The 17892-nt window shown below is 36.5% G+C and overlaps 1 protein-coding gene across 1 annotated transcript; it reads right to left on the bottom strand.

The window, feature by feature from the left end:
• Window positions 1–1196: 1196 nt before the first annotated feature.
• LOC110777118 (uncharacterized) lies at window positions 1197–16124 on the bottom strand. Its single transcript, XM_021981736.2, has 24 exons — window positions 15881–16124; window positions 14264–14697; window positions 13803–13951; window positions 12927–13166; window positions 11988–12097; window positions 11813–11890; window positions 11630–11730; window positions 11444–11538; window positions 11275–11366; window positions 10570–10673; window positions 10412–10489; window positions 10133–10211; window positions 9632–9800; window positions 9018–9088; window positions 6813–6893; window positions 6660–6730; window positions 6307–6403; window positions 6156–6215; window positions 5695–5749; window positions 5211–5611; window positions 3415–4770; window positions 2601–3161; window positions 2335–2390; window positions 1197–1780 (listed from the first exon to the last, which is right to left on the bottom strand). The coding sequence occupies exons 2-24, from the start codon at window positions 14680–14682 to the stop codon at window positions 1585–1587; spliced, it is 4719 nt and encodes a 1572-aa protein (XP_021837428.2). The 5' UTR covers window positions 14683–14697; window positions 15881–16124; the 3' UTR covers window positions 1197–1584.
• Window positions 16125–17892: the final 1768 nt, after the last annotated feature.

The raw sequence follows: 17892 nt of genomic DNA, 5'->3' as shown, positions 1-17892 counted from the left end.
AGAAATTTAAATTTAACAAAAGTAATACAAGTACATGATAATTTTATCAAATAAAAATTTCATCTATGTTGACAAACAAAATGCGAATGCCTACAAATGTTGAATATTGTTATTCCCTCATTTAATGCTTCCCTTAGTTTTTCCTTTAACCTATGCATTGGGTAGATATACACGGAGTACACTAGGTGTCAATTTTTTTACTATAACTAGCTTTTGAGCCTGTTCATAGATCGGGCGGTTGTATAGTGGTTGTTCAGAGTTCTTTTGAAGTTTTAATTAGTGAGTACTTCTGATTTTTTGTAATATATGAATTAAATAGAGGTGTAATTTGAAGGTTGGAAAAATATAAAATTATATGTTGAATAAATATTGGATGTTAAAGGGGTGGAGTGGAAGAGACTAATATTTATATTAGACTATTAATAACTTGATGTTGAATAATGAAAATGGAGTGGAAGAGGCATTAGAAGTTGTAAATCATAGAAACAATGAAGAAAAATTGAAAAAAACAAAACAAAATGATAAGAAGAGATGCCACATGGATTCTAATAATGAGATGCCACATAGCTTCTAATAATCTATGGTGTTACTAGGTATACACTAGGTATAGATGCATAAGTGCATCCCTTGTACTATAAATAGAGGAGAATGCAAAGAGCAAATCGGTAGAAAACATTCATTGGTTATTGCGTGTATCTTCCTTGCAATAAACTATCTTGTTATCATCTTATTTCATAACAATTTCAACAAAGCTATAGTTATTGTTCATTTCCTATATAGATTTACGGCCTTTTTGAACGATGGTGTCTAAAACTCTATGCATTTCACAAGCCCGCGTCCAACTATTACACACTAGTTCATTCTTGTTCTTTTAATATGCATATCATATTGACTTTGAAAAATATAAGTAGCTTTTAACTCGTGCATACTCCGAATCTCCTGTGCTGGTAGAAGTGATTTTTGACTACTCGTTGTGGAAGACGGTTGACAAGAGCGAACATATATCGAGGCTTATTGAGAAATTTGAATGGAATCTGCCATCTGGTGCATTGTGCAACCGTGCAAAGCTCATTCAACAAACATCGTTTAGGGTTTGCCTGATATTTTGATGATGTGCAACAGATAATGGACTATCCCATTTTCACATTAGCTACTTCGCTATCCTTTTTTGTCAAACATTCTGAATAGGAAACATGTAAAGTTGTAAACTAACATAAATAGTTCTAATAAAAAGATTATTTGGTTACATTTACCATTTTCTCAATGTATAATTACAAAAATAATAGAAAATCTGTTTACTGTAAAAACATGTTAATACCAAAGCTAGGAGAAATTCAACAATTGGAGCATGATAGTATAAAAATGGAGTAAAAAGTTACACAACATAAGAACATGATGATTCATACACATCTGGGATCAACTCCAAGCTCTGTAGTTAAAGACGATCCTCGTTAAATGATCGAGTGATTGGTGAAATTGCAATGGATGCAGACAAGTTCATGGTTTCTGAACAAAAATCTGCAGAGAACTGGAAAATATGTGGTGTTGGTGTAACCTAAATCGCAAAAAAGGGGGCACTTTGGTTCACAAGTTTGATAATGTTCTATCAAAAAATTCAGCCATCCGTTTCACCTTCTTCAAGATTTCAGCTTGCTTCGAAAAATAGGACATAGCATTCGACACCATCACGTTAATATCGTGTTTTACTGCTGTCTCGCTCCGGTAATAGTTATTTGTCAGCCTTGATCGGACCACATTCAGAGACAACGGGGCTGGAAACCTGTACCCGAAACAGTAAAAAGTGTGGAGTTAAAAATATTGAATCACAGGCAATTACCTTAAACGGAGGGGAAGGGAACGCCGGCGAAGAGAGGGGGAAGGGAACGCCAGAGAAGGGAATGGGAAGGGAGCGCCGGCGAAGGGAAGTGGAGCAACACAGAGGGGAAGTGGGTGGCAGAGGTGGTGGTTACAGTAGAAAGGGAAGGATGGTTACAATACTGACTTACTGTTGGAATTTTTCTAATTCTAACCCAAACAACATATCAAATCAATGACATTTGCTTTCCTTTCTCCTCCTCTATTTCTTGATGTCATTCCCTTTCCCTTTCCCTTTCCCTTTGTTGAACCAAACGCCACCTAAGTGTATTTCTTAGGGTTTCTATATGGGCTTATGACCGTCAATTCTGCTTTATATTTCACTACGTTAGTTAAGTTATTTTGTAGCCTGTGGCTTGTAAAAACGATGTTGGTCATCATGTACTTTCTCGAGGAGAATTGATATGCGTCTAAAGAAAAAGCAAAAGGATGAAAGGGTGAACATTTAACAAGACTTACCGGTTTAAAAAATCTGGCCTTCGAGAGACCTGCTCTAAATTAACCATACCATAGTCCTGTAATATTCAGAAATCAAATGACAAGGTTATTTCTTTTTCCAGAAATATTATCAAAGCATCGAGTTCTTTTCGTTGCAGAACAATTCTACATAATTATAGAATAAACAGCAGATAAAGTACCCAAAGAGGAAATAAGCTTAATTTTATGCTTAATCACCCAAAAAAAAAAGGAAAGAAGCCAGATGAAAAGGGAAAGGCACGAGTTACCTGTTTCCTCCTCTCTAATTTAGAAAGATAATCAAGAAATTTGTTTCGGGTATTAAAATGAATATGTGGGGGTTCCCACCGATATTCAGGATTGTGTAGTTCCCATGCACTGTGTAACTCAAGACCAAGATCGCCCTGGTACTGAACAGCATAGCTTTCCCACGGACTGTCTGGAAATTCAGGACTTTTTGCTTTTGCAGAGACTATCCTACCTTCCCACCAACTGCCACCTTCTCCATTTTCATGTCTCCACCAAACTGAGCACGCATCCCCAGGTGTCCAAGTTCTACTAACAGCAAGATCATACCATGTTTTCTCAACCAAAAAGTCAGGGGCATGAAGAAGCTCTGGAAGAGTCAACTTAAATGATTTGCCAAACACAGTTGAAGAATCATCTATGAACTTAAGTGTGAGCTTACAACAGCTCTCACCGGACCCAGGAACATAGGCATAATGAAGAGCTTCAACCAAGCAGGTTTCAACATCATTTATCTGTCCCTTTATTGAATTCCAAGGACCCCTTTCGTACGGGGCATATTGTTGTATATATTCTTGATGGCCCTAAAATCCATTAAAGCACTAGTTTCAGAATTAAAGTACAGAAACCAAAAACAAAAACAAAAAAAGGAAAATGGAAAAATTGTTTTTTACCACTTAAATAAATCGAAAATTTGTGTATTGCCACCTAAAAAATTAAAACTTGTATTTTACCATCTAAAAAAAACAATAAAACTTGTTTTTTACAAATGGAAAAACTTGTTTTTTACCACCTGAAAATGGAAAAATAGATGGAAAAAAGAATCAATAGAATCACCTGTCTCATGTATACTAATTCATCCCCAAGCTGAGGAATATATCGATAACCTGGTTCATGCTCGGACAACATCAGCCACGATATTTTTCCAACAATAGCATTGGAATGACTTGTACTTGGAGGACCCTGGTCATCTTCCAAAAAGTTGTCTTGCCTGCTTCTAGAAGACCTGGACCTGTTTGAATTAGGCATGCAATCTCTTGAAGAATTCTCAGAAATCTTTGATGACCCTGCTGATCTGTCACTCTTCCGCAGCTTCAACTTACGGTGTCCTCTACCAGCTTCCCGTGTGCTTGCTTTCATCTCCATAGACCTAGTTCTGCGTACCACGTCAGTTTCAGCATCAGGAAAATCAGCACCATGACTATTTTCATAGTAGCCTGTATTATTGGAAATATTTTCTTCCACGCCACTACCAAAGCTACTAGATGCATGTGCGGATGATGAATCTTCAGTGCCAACCAGATTTTTTATTCCAGAAACCAATTTTAGTTTAGGTGTTTTCTCTTGCTTCAAGGTTCCACTTGATCTAATCTTGATCCTGGTTGGCGGTCTTGGTGCCATCTGAGCTTTCTCTTTCAAATCATGAGAGTTATCATTACTGACAAAAACAGCGTTTTCCAAAGAATTGCCTACAACAGCAGCTCCTTTATTAGGTCCTTTATCAAGCTGTCCACTACAAGAGACTTCCATAGGGATATTACTACCCGCAGAAGAACTCGTGCGATTAGGGATTTTTTCTAGCAGGCCTTTACACTTGATTGTGAATTTGTTTACAGTTTGATATGGCTTTGAGTCAGATACAGCAGGAGGATGTAAATCCACATCCTCATCCTTGTGTTCCTCCGTTTGAGGTAAAGAAGATGTAGATGGCAACATTTTTTTGTCATCACTTTTAGGCCTGGAAATTAGTTTAAGCACCAATTTCTTTCTATTTCCAACAGATGCCTGGGATTCAGACAACCCAATTGGATCCATTACAGTAGCAGATTCATGAAAGTGAAGTTTCTCTCCACCTCGATCCGACGTGCTCGGCAGATTCCAAGCAAGATCATCATCATCATCTCCAATTTCAGAATCTTGAGAAAATGATCCGCTGTTTGAAGGATCATCTTTTGAGTCATCCTCATCATCTTCTTCTCCAAGTGAAGAAGTCTCTGGGATTCTAGAGAATACACCCATTGCATTCCTGGCTGCCGCTCTTTGCGGTCTGATTAGTTGAGTTTTAGAAGACCTCTTTTTTGAAGCCTTGCGACCACCCCTCAAACTCCTACCCCTACGGTTCTCAGAAGAAGATCCGTTGCGAGCTTCCATTCTCTTCCTCCTAATACGTCTCCCAGAAGCAGTAAAGTCGTCCTAAGAAACATCAAATTATCATGGTGAGTAAACTTTAAATGGAAAAAGAAGTACTCCCTCCGTCCCATTTTATTCTTTACGCTTTCCGTTTCTAGTGTCCCATTTTAATCTTTTACATTTAAAATATTTCCTTTTATATCGCGTCATAAATGTCCTAAATATTCTGTCAAAAATCGTGCAAGTGATTATTTTAATCAATTAAAATCATTGAGACACTAAACCTTTCACACTTTCCCATTGAGACATTAAATCTCTCACACTTTCCCAATGTCATATTTTGGATAAAAGTGAAAATATTATCAATAAACGTAATTTGCATTGTTTAAATAAAAAAAGAGGAATCTTGATCAACATTAATGAATTGTTAAATCACGTGCATGATACCAAACGTAAAGAATAAAAAGAGACGGAGGGAGTACATCTGGAAGAATATGACTTACTTCAGCTCTCTCATTCTTCCTTTTGGATCGGCGAAGACTGTCTTTTTTCTTTTTCTTGACATCAGAGTTCTCTGCATCAGAATCCGTATCACCGTAGGAACTGGTCCCTAAACTTTCCTGCTCTTTGGCACTGGAATATTCCTCTGCTACATCATATTCTGAATCTGCATCATCACTCATAGCTTCATTTTCGGGTTCCCATAGAGCAACATCCAAAAGTTCTGGAACATCAATTATCGCTTCTGGATCTGGCAAGGGCATCATCATCTGGAAATCTTCTCCTAAGCTGAAATCTGGGCCAATAGCAAATCTTATATTGGATGGACGCCACTCCACACCTAGTGCTCCGAGACGCCGGCGCTGGTACATACTTTGATAAGGTTCAGGATACGGGATCATGCCTGAAATTGTAATCGTTTTATCCAAATGAAAGCGAGGCAAAAATAGAAGAGACGCATAATGTTTTATATCATTTTGAGCTTACTTGAGTCACAAAGAGGGTCTAGAAGATTCCTTTGGTACGGACTAAACTGTGACTCCTGCATTGTATATCAGCAATGATCATAGCATTCCATACTACTTGTCAAAATGTCATCAATAGATCTGATGACTAGTAAGACAGGTTCACAAGTGACAACTGACTCTAGTAAAACAAAGGATAAATCTATAGTACGAGACTACAAGTAACAAGTAACACATTTGACAAAAAGAATCTCTAAATTCTAACCTAAAGCCAATAGCAGCATATTAAGAAGATCATTGTAAGTAGAAATTCAAATTGTATCAGCAAAGTTCATAGAGTGACTAGTGTCAGCATCAGCCAATCAAAAGTAGCAATGTTATATTCCCACAAAAAAATAGCATGTAATTATAAGCAAACAGACGGAAATAATATCATGTAGTCTTAGGTTAAGTACTGTATAGATAACTTAATTACTCTCTTACCTGGTCAAGAACATTTCCCAGAGCATCTCGGATAAGAGGGCGATAATCTCCCAAGAAGAACTGTAAGAACAGCAGATGCAATCACCATGATGCAAGCATGCAAATTTTTATTTGAAAGCATACGCAAAGACCAGGCACGATAATACAACACCTGGTCATATTTGGCGTCTTTTTGAGATTCCCCTTGCCCAGTGTTTAACAGGTATATCTGGCCAACATCATCTGAGAGCACAATTGATGTCCCATCCCTGATTTACAAAAAGAAACATTACATATGGTATGAAAAATTTTAAGCGGCAAAGAAAATGCAAATAGATGTTAATGAAAAGGGAACACTGCAGAAGAAAGATAAAAATAAAATTTAATTGTAATCATGAATCCAACATGGGTTCGTCTGGGACAGATGGCATTTTGAATAATCAAAATCAGAGGGACAAAGACTCTTCTTCTTACAAAATACAAAGACGTTGAAAGCAAAATATATTGCACATCATGGTTACTTACGAAGAGAATTTTCCATCAACCAATTTACCACGTCCAATTTCAAACACCCGAACTGGAGTCCCTTCCCATATCTGAATTTGAAAGCACCGAATAAGTTGATTAAGCAAGTTTAAAGAGATTGGAAACTAGAAGTTTTAGGGAGGGGAAACTTACATCCCATATTATAGTTTTTCCATCATAACCAGCACTCATAGCTATCCGAGGATTGTAGGGGTGTACATCTAAAACATAAGTCTGAAAAATGAGAGAAGATTAATTATATCAACACATGTTTCAGCTACCCCTAAAGAAAGGGAGGTGGGATGGGAGTGGAAAAAATATAAAGGAGATGAATATTTCAGGGAAATGATAGGGAAAGTCAATTCACAGCATGAATTTGACTCACAACATCTTTTAACATATTTTTTTATACAAGCAGACATAACGATAATTTATGGGTTTATACTATACTATACATGGTCAGTGGACTCAATGTCATGGAAGAAAAATGTAGTCATCCTTGGTGTTGGAGACTAACCAAGTGGTGGCAACTGGCAATGAGCTGCTACAACTTCCGTCAAGCGCTGTGATAGGAGTCATTAAGGACAGAGATGAGCTTGTGGGTTTGTGGCAGTGGGCTCGTGGAGGCTAAGCAGTAGGGATTATTCTTGCGTGGACCTAGTCCACAATAATATTATTGCGGACCTAAAGCCAATAATTTACTATAACACTCATTTTACATACATAGTGACCTTTATTGTTCACATAGTGACTAATAAATTAAGCACCAAATTTCTTAGATATAGTAACCCCCCCTTACCCCACTTCTTGCGGGAGCCTCTTTGAGGCAATGGGGTAATGATAATGAATGATAGTAACCATTTTCTGAATCAAAGTAACCCCATGTTTTTAAAAGAGAGTCGTGACATAAAATCACATTATTCAAGCACAACATGTAGTATCGACACCAATATGATAGTTTTTTTCATAACAATTCTAATAAACACGTCAAAATAAATTAGAATCAAACTGTTGAATTTTTCTAGGCATGGTCCACGATAAATTTAGTGTGGACCAAGTCCATTTAAGAATTAGTGAAGCAGTGGTAGAAATTGTGAGGAATAAAGGAAGGTGGGAGCCTGGATGGAGAACAGGTATGTAGCTTTGAGAAGAATAAATGGTTGACACAAATATGATTGTTGTATGTTTATGTATTCTTCTATCAGCTTTATCCCCTTGTATGTAAGCATAATAGGAAACCATTTCTAATCATTTTGAATTCAACAAGTTCTACTCCACGGTGATAGGATAATTTAACAATAATGTAGGAGCCTAGGAACTCTGTTCGAACTCACTAACTCCTCTCTTTAAGTTCTTGAGCAAAAGTCATGTGTCATGTCAAGCCATGTCATCGACAGGAATGATGTGATGCCATGTCATCGACAGGAATGATGTGATGCCATGTCACTGACAAGTGAATCATAAAACATTAACACCTTTTAAATACATAGCATTGATTCATCCCTATAAGGAATTTATGGTCATTCGCCCATGTTGTATTATCTCAATTTATTCTGCCATTTACGATGTCATCACAGAATTGCTATAAAAGCATTACGCAACATCTTCTCCTTTGCCCTTCTAAATCTCACAAAGCAAACTTGCAGCAGATCCAAAATAGTTCAGGGAAAATCCAGTGCTTCTCATACATTCTGTGGTGTTTGTGGTTAGAAATGGAATGTGAGTATTTTCTCTGGAACCGTGTTAACTAGTAATTCGCTGTGGATAAATTAAGGTGTTTATCTTCTTTGTGGGCTAAGGCATTGGGGCTTTAAATAGTTACTCGGTGGATTCAGCAAAATTGGGGTAATATGTAATTTGGTTATGACTGTTTTGAGGAGAACTAGTCCTCTGCTCTTGTATATTTTACATTTTGCTGACTGCTCATTTATAAAACCTTTTCTATAACAAAAACATGTTATTAAAGCACTCCTTCCCACCCCCTACACCAGTGGATCTTTCAAATAAACACACCACTATTCTGAATAATCTAGATCTACAGTTAATTTGTGAGCAAGGACCACATCTTCCAAACATACCACAGTTGATGAATCTAGCTATGTGAATAATGTGAAGGTTTGTATCCTCTTAGACAAATACAAGCAACCTTCCGAAATAATTAGCGAATAATATTTTATTGATTCTCTATAAGTCAATTCTTCCATTTTCTTCACACGCAATGACATGTTATGTGTTCTAAAAAGAGCCTCAGATATTATTTATCTCTATTCACCAGTTCCATTAAGTGAACATCTACAAACATCAAGGTGCTAGAAGAACATAATTTATATTTACAATATAACAATAATCAGCACTCACAGATTCAGTATGACCAGTCAAACAATGCACTAAGCTTCCATCTGCAGCGTTCCATACGCATATTCTGCAATCTGCAAATAAAAAAAAACAGTCAGCCAACTAGATGCTACTAGGTCCACTGAATACAAGTGGGTAATACTCCTGCCAAACTTTGATCATGACTTTATCTTCAAGCATACTCCCTCTGTTTTGTTCAGTTTTTTCGTTGTTTTTCTCACTTTCCTTTCGAGGATGTATTTTCTTTTTTGTACTTTTACTTTTGCCCTCAGAAGACAACCCATGTGACTCCAAAGTCTCTCCATCCTTAGCAACTGTGAAAAAGGAAGTGGGGAGAACAAAAGATCGAGGGAGTGTTGCTAAAATGTGTTTTTGTGTGGGTAATAATGTCAAAGTTTGAAAAGGACAAGACAGAAGCTGTTCTTGAGAGAAAAAGAGTAATGTACAGCCCTCCACTTAATTAAAGAAGTGGATCCAGGCAAATCAGCAAATGTTTTCCAATAGCACCTGGACATTATAGAGAAACTCACTCTGCCAATGAAACTTGTAATTAAGGCAGGAAAATGAATACTACACCGATACACCTTTTTATAATCAAGAGGACAAAAGAAAGTTACCCATAATAGCAGCAAGCACAAAACGATTATCGAGACTCCAGACAATCATATTTACTCCACGAGGAGTTGGAAGGATTCTCCTACGCGGTCCCCCACGAGGTGGTTGTGGAGGCAGTGGTGGAGGGGGCACCTTGAGATGATACGCCTTAGTCCAACGCCCAACTTTTCCCTGTGACAGTCAATTAATTTAAAAGCAGAATAAGCAGAGTTAGTTCTTTCATGTGTGAAAAGTGAAGACTGCAAAATCATCCAAAACATAATTTAATTTTTTTTATATATAACAAAAAATACAACCTACCAACTCCTCAAAGTAGAGAAAAAGCATCATAGAGCAAAGAAAACTAAAGCGAAAGAGGAAATTTAAATGCATGAACAAAAATTTCCAGCCACAATACAGCTTCTGTTCCAAACTTGTTGAGGCATCCTAAAAGATGGGAGCTAGGCGGTTTCTCGAAGATTGTCTAGAGAGAGAAAGCTAATCTAATAAACTGGCAAACTCACATGTGATCTACGCGACCTTGGCACCCAAATTATTGCACTTCCATCACGAGAACATGTTACGATGTTATCATGACTGAACCTACAAAAACAAAGTAGACAAGAGATCAAGAAAATATTCTTGGTTGGGTGTTGGGGTCTTGGGGAACTAAAATAAACTTTGAACCAAGCTCAATAGGAAAATCGCAAGGAAAAGAAGGAATTAAACACGCCAGCATGAATCACAGCAAGAGATCATGCCACGTACAAAACAATAAGACATAGCAGTATGCCAGTACCCACCACAAATTTTTGAATTTCAGTGATTGATCCTCCTTTAGAGCATCGCTAGTGACTGGTCTTGCAATAATGGCACAGCCACTGCAATTAATAACAGAATCCCTTCAGAATTACTTTCCTTAAAGGTGAAATATGTTCAAGAGGAACAGCAACAGACAGACCTAAATTGCACATAGTTGACATCATTTTCATGTCCTGCCAACAGATCAATCTCATTATATGGTTGCTCTGGTTCATCAGCACTGAACTTGGGAGCATTCCAAACCTGCAGCAAAATAACTCAGTAAATAAACATAGATGACCACGCATATTTTCAGAAAAATGCTGGATAAGTGCACTCCTGATGTAGCTCCAATCAGAGATTCATAGTAGCCCTAGCTTTGCATCCCAAAACAGTTAATAAAATATGATTCATAAATTACAACAGCGGTAAACAATATGGGACAGATGGAATACATTATAGACAAGACATTTGACCAGGTCTTTCTCAAGTTGCTAACAGCTTTTGTATGCATGGAGTTCTAACGTTGGCAATGTCGCATAGGACTGATCATTAGTAATATCTTGCTCTGGATCGCTCTTCTTCTTTAGAGTTTGGATAATAACAAAATAAAGCATAAAACAAGATATATTGTCCAAAAGTACCATTCATAATAAAAAATATTGTGGAGCACACACAATAGGTTCGGCAAATTGATTCAAAGAGCTTTGTGTTGCGTAAATAAGTAGTCAATTAAAATCTCTAAAACTATGTGTCAGTATAAAGTGGTGCAATTAATATGGGGAGAATGGAGTGGTTGTATAGCTCCTAACCAAGGATCATTCAAATGTTAGAAAACTACAATAAAAAAGACAGTTAGCTTTACCCTTGCAAAAGTATCAGAGCTACCGGTCACAAAGACAGTTCCATTAGCATTATATGCACAGCATGTAATTTGATGATTCTGCTGAGCTGGACCTGCGAAAGAGAAGGTTTAATTGGGGAGAAAAACCTCCAAAACAAAAATATGCAAGAATGGTATATGATAAACCAACCAATCCCAGCATCAACAGGCTTTGGCACATAGATTCGAGGCTTGAACTGTGAATTCCTTGCATCCCATATCCTACAAGTCCCATCATCTGACGATCTGCAAACAACCACGCACAAGTCTCAACTTACAAGAGTAGGCAAAAAAAAATCCCCCAACTTAGAAAAAAGTTGAAAAGTATATAACTCACGACAAAAGTTGGTAAGCGGTCCTGGGACTAAATGCAATCGCAGTAACAGCACCAGTATGGCCTTGCAATATTGATATCGGAAGCCCATCTGGCAAACGCCACTGTGTAATAGCAGAAAAACTATTACTAGGCAACTTATAAAAGAAACAGCCAAGAGTTAGTTTGAAGTAAAAGGACTCTTACCACTCTAATGACAAAGTCATTTGACGCAGATGCAACCAAAGCATTGTTTGAACTCACAGCTAAATCGGTGATATCCCCCTTGCATAAGGAGTTCATTTAAATTCATTATAAGCGTGACAAATTAATAACCATTTCAGTTTAGTCTAATAAGGACTATTCTAGCAGTCAAACTCACCTCATGCCCACGGCAGCTGGCCAGGCAAAATGCAGTTTCCATTGACCAAATCTTTACAAGGCGATCATCAGACCCAGTAATTACATGCCTTCCTGCTCTATCAAATATGGCTACAAAAATAGGCAGAGCAATAATATTTATGTTAAAGGCATAATATATCCCCAAATAAGTACAAATGTGACATACACAGAAAAGGATCATACTCAAGAGTCAAGCCAATAAACAACAGACAATATACAAGTATACAACAGCACAAGATATGGATGATTTTTAGTGAAGAAGCATGAAATGGCACTGAAAAAAATACAAAGGTCACTTCTGCCACAATGGACTCAGAGGAAACTTCTATTTCCACGCTTGTCAATGCATTATTTTAATCATTAATGTCTTATATAATTAATTAAGTAAAAATTATAAAAAATTAATATTTTGAAAGTAATCATTGAGACGAATCTAACAAGATACCACGTGACTATGTTTTTCCTAAAGTACAAATCACCATAAGTAGAGAAAGTAGAGTGTGTAAATACTATAAAATTAGAAAGGTGGCATCTAAAAAATGGAGGGAACATGTTGCGTTGACTAACAGTTTGACTAAACTCAACGGCACTGATACTTCTAGTAGCCACTAGACAGAAAAGGCAAAGTTGAAATCTTTTGGCATCTTATATAACTAACCCAGACAGCATTTTCTTTTTAGTGTTATATCAATAACAAAGCCAGGATGACAATGAGGAAGTTACAATAAACTAATAATAATGTACCGACTACCGAGTACCAAACTTTGGGAAGTTATTGCCAAGTCAAATTATACAAACATAATCATATGAATAATTATCTTTTCTGTAGTTGTCAAGAAAATAACACAACCACACACATCTCCTATCAAATCCACAGAACTGCCAGCCGCAAGCATAAACTCAATGATGAGAAAGTTACCACAATAAACAGCATTCCGATGCCCTCTAAGTCTCTTTATATTTTGCATCTTTTGCACCATAGTTGATGGCTTTGCAATGGCATAACAAGCAGAATGTATCGATGAAGCACGATGGTGTCGTGTAAAACCCCCACCAATGGCCCTCAAATGCAATCCATGTACTTGATCCACCTGCATATGAGGCCAGCGCAAGTAACGAGGCAGAAGTTTGGCTTGTTTATTCTCCGCATTTTTATCACCTGAAAGTGGAGACCATAACCAAAACTTTATTGGTCTAGCATTGAACACAAATCTTGTCACTATGATCTGAGCAGAAAATCAACATGCCTTGCTGCACAATAAATGGTTTCTTGTGAAGAACAAGTCGCTTCACAAATGACAAATTAACAATTATGGCTCCAATAGAAGAGTTTATAACATGTCAAAAACAGCAGCAATATCTCATAGTAGCAGTACATATTCCCAAATACATGAACAAAGAAAAGGTATCCCCCAAAGAAGGCTTTCAATTCAGACCTGAAATTTCTCTCTCTAAAGACTCTAATTGTCTTCATGTGAGCAAGAAACAAATTTTCAGCCTTGGAGATGAACACATAACAATGCAATCACATCATTTTCCAAAGTGGAGTAACTTGTGTATCAATGCTAATTGATGTCTGAGACATGAAACTTACTTCTACAAAAATAATAGGATGAGTTGGCGCTTAAGAATCATGACATAAGGCGAAAAAGAGTTTCAGTTCAGGCGTTCAGCACAGCCACATTATCAAAGCAAAATAAGAATATTATTCTTGTTATATTTAGTTTTTACATGTACCGAAACTATTTCATAAACAAGAAACAAAAATAACAGCAAAGCAGGTAATTGATCATACAACTCAGAAGAGAAAAGGAACCAGTCCCCATTAAAGTAGGAACATCAGCTGCATTTGGACCATTGCCCATGCCAAGAGACGGACAAGGGGAACTCAGCATCAGCTGCTTCAAAAGTCTGACAAAATGATCTTTTGTGATGTGAGGATACCTGTTGACAGAAAGAAAAAAAAGAAAAAAACAGCTCTCAGAATATCAGGTTTCAATCCACAGAAAACAGTAACCTCTAAACAATTAGCAATATTACTTTTTTTTTTAAAAAACATATATTCTTTTATAAGAACAATAATGGTAATTGTAATTATGGTGATGACTGAGATTATAATACTAACAATACTAATAATACTACTAGTAGATTGATTGTGAATAATGTTGGTGAGTATATTTGAGCAGTTTCCATGTGAAACCCTTGTAAAACATACAACAGGCTAAAAGACGGAGCAATATTGTATCGCTCACATACCTATGCAGAAGTTTCTCATAGGTCAAAGGGACTGAGACACCATCGTCATTTTCTTCCCCGCTATGAACCCCAGTTCTTGAATACCAAGCATGATATCTTCTGGGCAAGAGCTGATGCTCCATAAGCTCGTTCAAGAATTGTGCAAATGTTTTCTGGCATGGTCCAGTAGATAGAAAATGCATGACCAAAAAGTAAACTTCCCTAAGATCAATATCAACACCAGCTACAACAGCATGGCCAGTAACTCTCTCTCGCCCTTCAGAGTGAGGATTCTCTGGCATTTTATCAGCAACAACAGGTGCTGTAACTCTCTCTCGCCCTTCAAAATGACAACTTTCTGGTATCTTATTTGAAATATTGGATGTCTTCAGATTAAGTATAGGCATATAATCAGCGGATGCATAATTTCTGACATCCATTATTACATGACCAACCTGAAGCAATCAGAAAGAAAACTCTAGTCATAACTATGAGTTTATAACTCCAACGGAGATTGAAGATGATACAAATGCTGATAGATTATCAATGATGAGCAAATGTAATAAAAATATACTCTAAACACATACTTCAAGTGAGATGCTCAAAATACGAAAGAAACTTAACAAATTAATTGACAAGTAGTTCAAAAGATAATCCTTGAGAAAATGGGGCATTAGCATGTGAAGAAAACTACTCATTTGGCCATCAGAGACCACCAAGTATCGAATATGTTAATGAAGAAATAGATTTCACATACAAACAAATTGAAAAAGATTGTCGTATCGAAGAATAATAGGTAAATGTACTTTGCCGGTTTGCCCAAACATTGTGTTGATCAGAACTGGCGGACAAGGAGAAATTTTTTACTGTCATATTTGGCACAGTTAACGATTCCATACGTTTGCTCTAATCAAATTCATGCATTATTATAAAATTCCAACTAATCAGCTATAAGGCGCAGATCAGAATATATACAACTCTTGAAAAGAAAATGGAACTCCTTTTAGAACATCTCAGAATAGTAATGTAGAGCAATTTTGGGATTGAGGGAGTTGCTAATTGCATAACAAGAAAAATATATTAGAAGAATGAGCCATGATATGCTCCCCACCACCAGTACCCAGCTAATAGTTTTTTTAGAACCTCTACTGATCCACATATTTGTCTACTTACAAGTTAGAAAAGATAATTACATAGATAAACTCAACACTGCGAATTAGGTAACACTAACAAAACCCACAACTCTAATAGAACACATTGAACAGCTCAAATTGAATCAAATAACAGGAAACCTCTAATTAATCAAAACTCAATAAAATCTCAGGTAAATTCTATCAATAATCACTAAAAAAAACCACAACTCTAATAGAACACATTGAACAGCTCAAAATGAATCAACTAACAGGAACCCTCTAATTAATCAAAACTCAATAAAATCCCAGGTAAATTCTATCACAATAATCACTAAAAAAAACCCTATTCAATTCAATACCCATGAAACAGAAATCCAAACTACCAGCTAGAAAAGGTATAAAATGCAGCGAAAAACTAGCACAAACTATGCCCAACAATAAGTTAATAGATTTGCAGCAAAAACTAAATAAAAAAAGTGCAGGGTTTTACCAAATGGGTGATTACCTATTTCACCTAAATCGTCGTGGAAGACCCAGAGAAAACTCTATTGTGGATTTGAGAAGAAGAACGGCTTCGGGCAACGAGGGTGTTTAGGAGAGAGAAAATGAAGCGTATTTTTTGGGTTCAGGTGATGATGCTACAAATTTCAGGAGCTTTGCATTTTGATTGTGTTGTGGTGGGAGAGGAAGAACAGTAAACAACGGTTTTAGTCGAAATCTGGGATTTGGTATTGTCTGATAGTGCTAATTATTCGAAGATGGCGAATGAAATGTGATTTATTGGTGTCAAATCGGAGCAACAGATCGGGTTTGGGTCGGATTTGTCGGATTTGGTTTGAAATGGAATCATTTGGCTAATGGGTTGGGTCGGGTCGGTTTGGATACATAACGGGTCGGACCGTGTTGGATGTTTTGCAAGGGTTTACATCGGATCGAGTTGTAAATAGGTCAGATTGTACTCGGGTTGGGTCGCATCGGATCGGGTTGGAACGTGAGAGATTGTTAATATGTTAAGCTGAGTTATATCAGGTTCAAGTTCATATCGGGTCGAACTAGTATCAGATTGGATTCATATCGGCTCGAATTAATCGCATAGCGGATTGAAACGGGGTCAGATTGAAACGGATTTAGCTGGGTTACACCGGATTCAGGTTCATATCGGGTTCGGGATCTAATCGGATCGGGTTGGAATCCGAGTCGGGTCATTTCGATTCCAAATTATATAATTACGTCATATAACTAATAAAGTTTATTATGTCGTATTAACGAAGCATATTTAGACCTTGTTCTGTTCACCTTATTTCCACTTATTTCAGGAAAAATAAGTTCAGATAAATTCAGATAAGATAAGTTTAGGAAAAATAAGGTTGACCAAGTACAATTTATAACTAAAATCAGTTTTGATAAATTTTGATAAGTTCAGATAAGTTTAGTTAAGTTCAGATAACTTTAGATAAGATAAATTCAGAAAAAATAAGTGAAAATCAGGTAAATAGAACGCATCCTTAAATGGAGTAATTAATAACTAATAAGTATGATTAATAAAGTAGTAATATTTATTGCGAGTATTTGTGGACCATGTGAGAAAGATAAAAAATAAAACAGGGGGTAGGGACCTTAGATGTAATACTTTAATGTAAAATAATACTAAAAAAAATGAAAATGTAACTCCTAAAGAATACGGTCGGAAATATATGTAACTCCTAAAAATTACGATGGAAGACGTTGCAACAAAAGAACATGTGTTATATTCTTTCACTTTTTTTATTTTTATTTTTGTTAAGACTATAAATAATAAATATATTCATGTTATTTTCACATAAAGTAATGTTATTTTCGCTATGTACTTGTGTGTCTTTGGGTGCACCATGTTCATTGTGCACCTTGGTCCACAATCTAAAATATATTGTACGGAGTAGTATTTATACCCAAACTTTGGGTCATGGCAAAAAGAAAGAAAAGAAAATAATTAGATTAATTTTAGGCTAGCCTCCGTGGTTAGACTAGTGAGGGAAAATAATGAAAATTTGGGATTTCACTTTCAATGGTGACAACTTGTTTTGAAAATCAACTCAATAGTAAGCTTGTACCTAAATATTTTTTTAATATATTTTTAAAGGGTAAATCCGATCTAGTTCATTAATCAAGGACAACGGTGTCCATGCGCATATATGGAGAAATATCTGAGGGAAAGTGATTCACCAAAATTCGTTTAACGCCAAAATGAACTAGGCTCGCAAAGTGATGAGCTACAAGCCTACAACATTACCATCATTTTTAACATGCAACTAATAAATAAAATTGGAGTAAGTGTTAGACGATAAAATATCACCCGATTAAGCAAAGAGTACTTTGTTAACAATTCTGCAAGTTAGCAACTTGGGCACCCACTTCCCAAGATTTGTTCTTTCTAAATCTCTCTCTCTCTCTTTGTTTCTCTTTGTAAACTTTTGTTTCAGTGTGAAAATGTAACACCCCGACAATTCTCTCTTTTCTAAAACAACATTTTAATATAAA

Source organism: Spinacia oleracea, chromosome 5 (genome assembly GCF_020520425.1).
Source record: "Spinacia oleracea cultivar Varoflay chromosome 5, BTI_SOV_V1, whole genome shotgun sequence".
In the NCBI taxonomy this organism is placed as follows: Eukaryota; Viridiplantae; Streptophyta; class Magnoliopsida; order Caryophyllales; family Amaranthaceae; genus Spinacia; species Spinacia oleracea.
Note: the sequence above shows the minus strand (reverse complement) of the source record. Positions and strands in the feature narration are given on the sequence as shown.

Bases quoted from the DNA above. Each gene is read 5' to 3' on its own strand.
- LOC110777118 (XM_021981736.2), bottom strand. From the start codon at position 14,682: ATGGATGTCAGAAATTATGCATCCGCTGATTATATGCCTATACTTAAT. The intron at 6,731-6,812 runs GTAAGTTTCCCC...TTTCAAATTCAG, and splicing joins GAAAAACTATAATATGGGAT to ATATGGGAAGGGACTCCAGT. The intron at 2,391-2,600 runs GTAACTCGTGCC...TGAATATTACAG, and splicing joins AATTAGAGAGGAGGAAACAG to GACTATGGTATGGTTAATTT.